General features: G+C 41.7%; 1 protein-coding gene across 1 annotated transcript; it reads left to right on the plus strand.

Moving 5' to 3' along the window:
- On the plus strand, positions 81–3,038 carry LOC8058201 (SNF1-related protein kinase regulatory subunit gamma-1). The gene is made up of 7 exons (XM_021455398.1): positions 81–420; positions 531–700; positions 906–995; positions 1,099–1,260; positions 1,369–1,451; positions 2,131–2,319; positions 2,404–3,038. The coding sequence occupies exons 1-7, from the start codon at positions 255–257 to the stop codon at positions 2,783–2,785; spliced, it is 1,242 nt and encodes a 413-aa protein (XP_021311073.1). The 5' UTR covers positions 81–254; the 3' UTR covers positions 2,786–3,038.

The following is a 10,105-nucleotide window of genomic DNA, read 5'->3' on the forward strand; positions in this document are numbered from 1 at the left end:
GAGATAATAATGTTTGTTGATGGTTGGTGCTGCAGCCGTGGAACTTTGAAGCACGGCCGTAGTACAATCACAGTCACTGGGCAAACTCCAAACGCAACACACGTATCCTGGTGTTCCCAGTCCGCGCCATCTGTCCCGGCGCACCCGCAGACGTGTCCCGGCAACCTCTCGCGGAAGTGCAGAAGGACGCCGAGAACTGTCCGTTGCACCTCACGTCGAAAAACCGCAACCAGAGTCCTGGATCGCTGGGGAAGATGGCGAGAGAAGCAGCGAGCAAAGCCACCGCAAGCCGCGGCAGCGGGGCGGAGGCGGAGGCGGAGGCGGCAGCGGGGGAGTACTGGAGCGAAGCGCTCAAGTCGTTCCTGGACCACATCCCCGTCTCCTCCGTCCCGGGCGCGCTCCAACCCACCGCCTCCCCAGGTAATCATCACGAGGCCGCACAGTTGCTTCCTCTCGATCCCTTCCTGTGTACCCGACCACTAATTAAGCAGCTCTCTCGTTCGTGTTTGTTCTGCACGCCACGCGCGCAGCGGTGGAGGTCAAGCTCGACGGCTCCGTCCTGGGCGCCCTCGACGCCATGTACAGCAGCAACGCCGCGGGCGCGGTGATCGTCGACGTGGTGCAGAGCAGCTTCGGCAAGTACGTCGATCGCGATATTGGCTTCGTCGAGTTCTCCAGCCTAGTCCTGTGGGCGCTTGAGGTAACGTACCTGACGATCTAGGATAGTATATGTTTTTCAAGTTGCTAAATTGTTCAGTCTGCTGACGGAGAACAGAGCGGTGCTCTGGAATGCGTCTTATAGATAGATAGATAGATAGATCATGTAGCCTGTTTTGTGAAGAAATTATTACCTTTGGTTGGCATCTGATCTTGACAAATTCATCTGTTGCGTTGTTGGTTCATAGGAACTTGGCAAAGTGGAAAGTGAACCAACAGACGGTACTTCTGACTTCCTCTCTAGTCTAAAACAGCATCATCAGATTGCGGAAACGAAGGTACTACATATTTTGTGAAATAGGACGAATGCTAGTGATGAAAAATGGCGATTGTTTATTTATTTTTTTAACATTGTGGCTCTTACTCTGATGAACTAAACAGATCGCCTGGTTAGCAAAGCTGTTCTTATGGGAGCCCTTCTTCCCTGTTCGAACCCAAGACACGCTCTTCCACACGATGCTTCTCTTTTCGAAACACCACAGGCTTAACGTGGCACCTGTCGTTGAGTCGATAAACTCAAGTGTTATTGGATTTGTCACGCAGGTAATTGCTGCCTTGCTTGATGCTCTGTCAGTGCTCTTTTTTTATGCTCAGTGGTTTTGGATATAGAATTCGACCGTGATGCTAATGACCGACGTTGTGTTGCACTAGAATGCAGTGATGGAGCTGCTTCTCCAGTCAAGTGGCCTTGAGTGGCTTGATAAAATTGCAGACAAGCAGCTTTCTGAATTTAGGTAAGCCCTGAGCCTGAATAAAAAGTACTTAGCTTAGTGCAGTTAGGTGAAAATAGTTACCATGATACAGTTGTATTCCTAACTACTCCCTCAGTCCTCAAATACAGCCATTTTCAAACAAAATAAGGGAAAGTGCAATAGATGCATGTACACTTACCTTCCTAATGTATTGAAATATGATTCTTTTTTGCATGATTAAAGGGTGAACTCTTAGTCTACTTATACAAAATATGGCAAGTACATGATTACTACTTTCCTTATACAAAACAATCACATATTTTATTTAAGTAAACATTATCTGCTTATTGCCCGAATGCACTATATTTGAGGACAAATTTGAAATGCCAGAATGCACTATATTTTAGGATGGAGGGAGTACTACTGTACTATTTAGAATATCTTGTATGCATCATGAAAAGGAAGCAACATCTATAAGGAAGTAAACTGTATGTATGAGGTATGCTTTGTAGTGTGAACAGGTCAAAATGTCAAATGCTCCATAGGTTTCATTAATTTCTTTTTTCCTGGAGTATGCGCTATAGGAGAAATACCTTGTGTGAAAAATCAGAACTAGTCAAGCGCATGAGCTAGCCCATATCTGCATGGTGCTCGGCATGCATGATACCACCGCGAACATAGATTCTGTAAATCTAAAACGACGCATCTGACTTGTCGGCAGGTTTGCAAATGTGAGGAAGCCTGTTTTGGTGTACTCAGATCAAACTCTTGCTGATGGGCTGCATATTCTCTCGAAGGAAAAAATGGGGGTTGCAGTCATTGACAGGAAAACCAGCTGTCTAATTGGATCAATACAGTGCAGCGATCTCTACCTGTTTCTGGATGATAGCTCCCTTTTCAGCAAGCGAACGTAAGTACTGTCATCTCCTTTTTGCCATCTTAGTTTTTTCGAAATAAATAAAAATTCCCCTTCAACATATTTCCTGATTCATAGGACAACTACTTTGGAAGAATTCATCGACCTGAATAACAAGGCCAACAGCAAATGCAGCACTGCTGAAGATTCATCTCCACCTGGTCAGAACATCCTCGCCCTCAGAAACAGGCAGCCAAGTATGGTGGGCCTACCAGCCACCAACCTGAAATCCGACACCCTGAAGCAAGCGATGGAGAAGCTGACGACTTCGAGGAGCAGCTGCAGCTTCATCGTCGACGAGCAAGGGCACGTCGAAGGGGTGGTGACGACAAGGGACATCATCTCCGTGTTCTCCCCGCCGTGCATGGATTCGAGGATTGACGGGGGCACGTTCTTCTCGGCTGCGCTCGAGCAGGCTGGCTGCCGCGTTGAGAATGGGCAGATGATTCAGAACTCCTAGTTTTAAACAATCCGAATGCAGGGAGGCTTTAATCTGTTGCAGTTGCAGTGAGGAAGATAGGAGAAACAGAAATGCTATAGGGCAATCGAGTGGCTCAGAGTCTGCCAGCAGGCGAATTTCTGGCCGCTCGATCTGATTTGGCTGAGATCTTCTGCCGTGGGATCTTTTTCTGTTCTGGACCTCCTCTCCAACAGTTGTTTATTTTTAACTTTTTAAAATCTAAAATAGGCTTTTGGTATTGATTTGAAGCTAATCCGTGCACTGTCCTTTTGTCCCTCCGTGCGTGAAGTGTTCTGCCGGGCGCTGGCGATCGTCACCTAGCACAACAGACCTGCACCTGTTGCAATTGAAGAGCAGCCTTAGCAATGACCTAGTAAGCTCTGTGCCACCGTCAGGCACACGACCGTGAAACACAAGGCTGCAAAAGGTAAAGGACGGGGACATAGCAACGGTGTCGGAGCGGAAGGGCAGCGGCGGCGGTCGGACCGATGGCTGGTAACACAATATATTGAGAAGGATATTGATAATTTTTTATATTTATAAGGAGCTCTTTTATTAAACTATTGGAGGAGATTTTTTTTTCTTTTTTACTAAAAATAAAAAAAATTAAGATAGGGAGTTATTTTATCGATGCTCTTTAGCATCTTAAGGAGTTTGGTATAATTTACTTACTAAACTAATAGATTTAGCAAGTTAATAAAAGAAATAATAACTTTAATTTTTGTTCTTCTCCAACAGTAACTATAATAGTTTTCTAAAATTTAAAATTTTATAGTAGGTCTACATCTATTTATTATTTTTTGGTTTACTATAGCCGATCATATCTAGAGAAGAGATCTTGAGATTTACAAAATCACCACTACTACTAAAAAAAAACGGAACACTAGGAATGAATAGATACACAGGTACGGTACAATTTTTTAAGTCTTTGTTTGCAACATGATCTGTAGTTGTGCAAAAATGAACGGGAATGAAATGTACGTGTTGCCAAGCCCATAAGGAGTCCACACCCAAGAAGCCTACCAAACGCTACACTAGGAATGAATAGATACACAGGTACGGTAGACGCTTGCACGCCTCTGTAACCTTTGAAGAGAGAACATAGAAGCGAGAGAGAGGGTATCAATGTAAGAATCAAATTATCTTGTTCTCCTAAAATAGACCTCCGCGATTCGGATTATCTTATTAACGGATTTGTTTCTATATTAAACTAATAGTACAATCGTCCTATGAATACATTTTGTAAATTGCACGGGAATAGTACGATAACTCATTATATTTTATGTGTTCGTAAACTCCCCTTATATAGGAAAGATCATTGATTAGCACCATCTTTTTTTTCTGCGAAGATTTTCATTAGCACCATGGTTCTTTTTTCTACGAAGATTTTCCACGTATTAGATCGCTATTTGCATTATTTGCTAACAATGATATCTAGAATCGGACTAAAGAAATTATTAGGTTTTTATTTTCTGTTCATCCTGCCGCCGTCGCGTCGCTACGGAAGTCGTTGTTCATCTCGGGCCTTGTTTACTTCCTGAATTTTTTTTTGCAAAATGCCACTATAGTACTTTCGTTTGTATTTGACAATTGTTATCTAATCATAGACTAATTAGGTTCAAAAGATTCGTCTTGCTAATTACATGCGAACTTTGTAATTAGTTATTTTTTATCTATATTTAATGCTCTATACATGTGCCACAAAATTCTATGTGACGAGGAAACTTTAACATTTTGCAAAAGAAAAAAGTCTACTTCACCTCTTCAACTATGGGGATGGACTACTTAACCCCTTCAACTTTAAAACCGGAAGTTTTTCCCTTGAACTTTCCAAAACCGTTCAAATAGCTCCCTCAGGCGGTTTTCAAAAGTGGTTTTGCTACCGTAATCATGGTTTTGCTACAGTGGCAGCAGTTTTGTCTTTTTCGTTTTTATTTATTTCAGTTATCTTTGAAAAATCGTAGTAAATCATAGAAAAAGCATAAAATAAAAAATCAAATTTTGTTGGACTCCGTATGAGTAGATCTATACAGTGAATACATAATATGACATACTTTAGTACAGAGTTTTTGTTATAGATTTTACAGAAAATAATATGGCAATTTTGATCTATTATTTTCTATAAAATCTACAATAAAAACTTTATATTAAAGTATATTATATTATATATCCACCGTATAGATTTACTTATATAGAGTCCAACAAAATTAGAATTTTATTTTATAACTTTTCTATGATTTTTTAAGATTCAACTGAAATAAATAAAAAAGAAAAAGATAAAACAGTCGTCACTGTAGCAAACTATGATTACTGTAGTTAAAATACGAAAACCGCCTAAAGAGATTATTCGAACGGTTTTAGAAAGTTTAGATGAAAAACATTCGGTTTTAAAGTTGAGAGGGTTAAGTAATCCGTCTTTATAATTATAGGATGAAGTAGACTTTTTTCTTTTATAAAATATTTCGGGAAGTAAATAACGCCGGTGGCTCCCAAGGTGATCGATTTTCAATCTACAAAAAACTGCTGTCCGTCCAGGTGGCTGCTCTCGTTCAAGCCGCTCGACGGAGGCCGAAAGGTGCTGCTTGCTCTCGTCACGAGACAAGGCAGCGATCTGCTACTTCTGCGCAGTTCAAGTTCAGGCATTTTTTGTTTTAAAAAAATTTATAAAAATTTTCAGATTCTTCGTTATATAAATCTTTCAGTATATACATAAAACATTAAATATAGATAAAAATAACTATGTGGACAGTTTATCTATAATTTAGGAGATAAATTTTTTACGACTAGTTAGTCCATAATTAGACAATATTTTTCAAATGCAAATGAAAATACTACAGTGTTTATTTTGCACAAAATTTTTGAACTAAACAAGGCCTCAGTTGTGGTGTGATTCACGTCTTGAGGGAACGAATATTATTGATATTATATTTATTTTTATATTTTTGGTCAGATTTGGATTTAAATACGGATAGTGTCAGCTATGTCGGATATGATATTATTGGATATCAATATTATAGTATGCGATTTGAGTATTCGGATATGGATACGGTATCAGATGTTAAATATCTGAACTCAGATACAGACAAATTTAAACGCCTTTAAATAGATTCGGTCTCGAATATGATCAGAAAATACCCGTTGTCATCCTTAGTTGTGAGGAAAAGGTGAAATTTGCTACGTGCACATGTGAAGTCTACCAGGCTGCAAGGTTTTGCTAGGATTACACAGAGTAACGTACCTAGATTTCTGCTTATTATATTTCTTCACCATGTCGATAAAGTATGATCTTTCACTACCAGATTGTGACATAAGGTTTGTCTATGGCAAGTCAAGATAAGGACTATTCTTACACATGTTAAAGTAGATGGTGCTCTTGATAAATTCGGTAACAAAAAAATTTGTCTTAGGCCCTGTTTAGTTCCCCACCAAAAATTTTTCCATCCATCCCATGGAATCTTTGGACACATGCATGAAACATTAAATGTACATAAAAAATAAACTAATTACACAGTTTGGTTGAAAATCGCGACACGAATCTTTTAAACCTAGTTACTCCATGATTAGCCTTAATTGCTACAGTAACTCACATGTGCTAATAACGGATTAATTATGCTTAATAGATTTGTCTTGCAATTTTCTGACGAGTTATGTAATTTGTTTTTTTATTAGTTTCTAAAAACCTCTCTCGATATCCTTCCGACATATCCGATATGACACCAAAAAAAAAATTTATCTCCAATTTAAATAGGGCCTTACACCGATGAGAAGAAGAGAAAAAGTCATAAGGCCTTGACTTAAATTTAACTACATCTGTTAAACAACAGTTTGCATGTAACTCCTAACGGGGTGGTAAGATGGAAAGGATCAATTAGTGCCTTGAGAGTTACTTGTCGTGTTATGTTCACACTTACCATCTAAATGGGATTGTTGGGTGCCTTCAGCGAAATTCTAGTATAACAATTGTTTTCATTCAGTTATTGGTCGTTCCCATTTGAAGCCCTCTATGTCTATGCTCTTTGTCTCTTGGCACTTAATTCTGGATCTATTTCTATTCCGGAGGCTGCGGGCCGGCTAGATAGATCAATTATTGCAACACCACCTCCACCGGGCTAAGCATCATATGAAAGCATTGGCGGATCAACATCGCTTCGAACACATATTCTCAGTGGGCAATTTGGTGTTCCTTAAGTTGTAGCCCTATGTGCAACCTTCACTTGCTCCTCATGCTCATCAAAAGTTGGCATATCGCTTCTTTGAACCGTTTCGCATGCTTGCCTATGTCAGTTTCGTTGCATACAAATTGAGACCGAACCATTCATCTATCCACCTAGTGTTTTATGTATCCCAATTGAAGCGTGTTGCCGGCGCCGAGAATCAGGTAATAACACCCGTATTGCCATCTGATTTCGCTATGAAGCCGTCTCTTGAGCAGGTTCTCCAGACACAGACCATGGCGTGCGGTCCTCGTCGTGTGCAACAAATCCTGATCAAGTGGATCAACCTACCCCACTCCTTCGCAACTTGGAAAATTTTGAAGTACTGCATCGGGAGTTTTCCCGTGCCAGTGCTTGGGAGCAAGTAATGTTTCAAGGGGGAGGGTGTTAGCAACTCCAATGTGGATGGTCTGATAATGAAAGCAACTGCCTCACCTATCGTCGAGCCCTTTAAGCAGTTCCATGTCCAAGAAGCTCAGTAAGCGCTACTATACGCTGGGAACAAGTGGATACACGAGTAGGCACTTTGCAAGCGTGTGATCTAGGCAGAGCCTCTATAACATTTAAATCTATATCTAATACTAAAGAGGTAAAATTTCAGTCATATTTTTTGTTTGGAAATTTTTTGTCTGTTCTCTCTCCCTCTTATATACGGTGGAGACTTGAATATGTAAGACAAGATAATAATAGCCTCTGATAAAAAGAAGGAACGTAGAAATTTGCCAAAATCCGAATAAAAAAGGAGAAAGATTTTCCAAACCAAATCGAAAGGAGCTCTAATTGAATCGAAAAGAAAGCGCGACGCACGGACACCGCCGCTCCCAGCGCCGATGGCGAAGAGGTCGTAGTCGTACTCCCCTCGGCGGAGTCGCCGTTAGGCGCCGCCGCGGCGGATGCCGAGATGTGGCGACGGCAGGGGCGGCGAGCCTCGGGAGCGCGGCGAGGGAGGGGAGGCGAAGGAAGCTGCGGCGGATCTGGTGGGTCCCGCGTGGGAAGAGGGTGCCGGTCAAGGTTTGCAGCGTGGAGGAGCAGGAAAAGGAGAGCGTCGCGTGTGCCGCCATGGTTGGCTCCTCACTGTTGCTGCGGCGGCGCCGCCGCTTGTGAGTGTGGGGGAAGTGAGGGAGCGAGCACCAGAAAGCTAGCGACACTCGGATGCAGAGACGATACGCAGCAACGCAAAAGCAGAGGTGATGGCCTGCGGCAAGATTGATGAGCTTCCTTCTCCTTGAGGTTGCCTCACATCGGAGGTGGCTAATTCGTGATGGTTTCTAATGGCTCGAACGGGAATCCATGGGAAGACCGTGGACTGGTTTGAGGGGTGAGTTGAGAGAGGATAGACATGCGAGAGAGTACGGGAGGGGAAGGCGCCGCCACAGCCCTGTGTGCCCGTGTCTTTTGGACGAAGACGAAGGTGCGCTAGCGGTAGGTCAATAGCATCTTAGGTGGGCTAGGCTTGAATCCGTGGATCACCTCGGCCTGGAAAGAATACCGGCCCATGGGGAGCATCGTTCGAAGCCTCGCATGATAACACGGCCCATACCGTGCAACTCCGACACGCCGGCGACGGCGACGTTCGGCGTCCGTCACCTTCCGCCGCCTTCTCGCCGGTGATCGTGCTTCCCTCTTCTCTCCGCCCCTACGCCGTTCTTGATTTAAGAAGTATGACTTCTGCTTCTGTGCTTTATTTTCTAATTTTCTCTATGATCCGTTTCACAAGACAGTAGGTGACTTTCGAATGGTCCGACCCAAATTTGATCATGTTTACAGTAAATAATATTGGTAGTCATATTTTATCTTAAAATAAATTAAATATAAAAAATATATTCTATAATTATCTCATCTATATCTATATCTAATAATAATCTATACCTAATAATAAAGAGGTAAAATTTCAGCCATATTTTTCATCTGGACTATTTTTGGTCTGTCTTTCGGACTTGTCGCCGTTGGGTTGGCTCCTCACCGTCGCATATATGTCCTTGCCTTGAGAATCGGAACGGGGTCGTGAACCTGTGCGTCCGGTGGTTGTTTGTTGTTGGGCTGGAGCTGACCCCTTGACCATGGGCAGTGACGCACAAAGCAAGGTAGACCTGCAGCCGGGCGAGGTCGATGTAACAAGGGAAAAAATGAATGTTTCTATCTATATTATCAATATCAATATCAATATCTATATCTTTAATAAATAAAATATTTTTATTAGTAAATTGTTAGTTTTAATTATGGATAAATTATTGCTATATGTTGAACCTGTTTACAGGCTTGTATCGTACTGTTATGCTTTCTAAAAAAACAGAGGTCAATCCTCTTTTCAAAAAAAATAAAATAAATAAATTATTGCTATAACATGAATTAGCCGATGGCCTAAATAATCAAATAGTAAACTAAAATCTTAAAGTAGATTGTTATCCAATATAATCAAAATAAATATTTCTTCAAGCTATATGCATACCAATACAAATCTCTAAGCTATCCACATATATCAATGCCGTGAGCTGAAGCAAATAGATTAAACTTTTGATAATTTGTTTTCTTCCGTTCCAATGCACAAGCTTATGAGATTATGTGGTAGTTTTTTCTCCCGTTGCAACGCACGAGTATGTTTTGTTAGTGAGAACAAAGAGAGACGAGAAGAGGGTATCAATTAATGTAATGGTGTTTGAATACTAATTAGGAGTATTAAATATAGATTAATTACAAAACTAATTGTATAAATAAGGGCTAATTTGATGTGACCCGGATTAACTTTAGCCAGTGAATCAATCAAATTGTGTTATTCTCCAAAATCCCACCTGTGAAACTTATCCTCTCCCTCTTTTTTGCGGTCTTCTGTTTTCCAATTCTCCTCCCCAACTACTCGGCTGCTCTCAGTACGTTCCTGCTTCCCACGTATATACCGGTGCGTCAAAACGCGCGCACGCAGATATGCAGGTAGGCGTGCAGCGTGGGAGTGTGGTGTTGAACGGAGGATGCGCTCGATCACGCGGGTCGCTGCACCTAAACGTGCCGTGCCGCCACCTAACAGGCACACAGGCTAACACACATGTACACTCGCGCTGTTACGTCGTCGTTATATATAGTACAGCCATCAAAACGTGGGGCTACTGGA

The sequence above is a fragment of the Sorghum bicolor genome, chromosome 3 (genome assembly GCF_000003195.3).
Source record: "Sorghum bicolor cultivar BTx623 chromosome 3, Sorghum_bicolor_NCBIv3, whole genome shotgun sequence".
NCBI lineage: Eukaryota > Viridiplantae > Streptophyta > Magnoliopsida > Poales > Poaceae > Sorghum > Sorghum bicolor.

What these genes read in the sequence shown, in the direction of transcription:
- LOC8058201 (XM_021455398.1), top strand. Translation starts at nt 255, where the DNA reads ATGGCGAGAGAAGCAGCGAGCAAAGCCACCGCAAGCCGCGGCAGCGGG. An exon ending in CCAACCCACCGCCTCCCCAG is followed by an intron (nt 421 to 530) that starts GTAATCATCACG and finishes CCACGCGCGCAG; the next exon opens with CGGTGGAGGTCAAGCTCGAC. An exon ending in ATCAGATTGCGGAAACGAAG is followed by an intron (nt 996 to 1,098) that starts GTACTACATATT and finishes TGAACTAAACAG; the next exon opens with ATCGCCTGGTTAGCAAAGCT.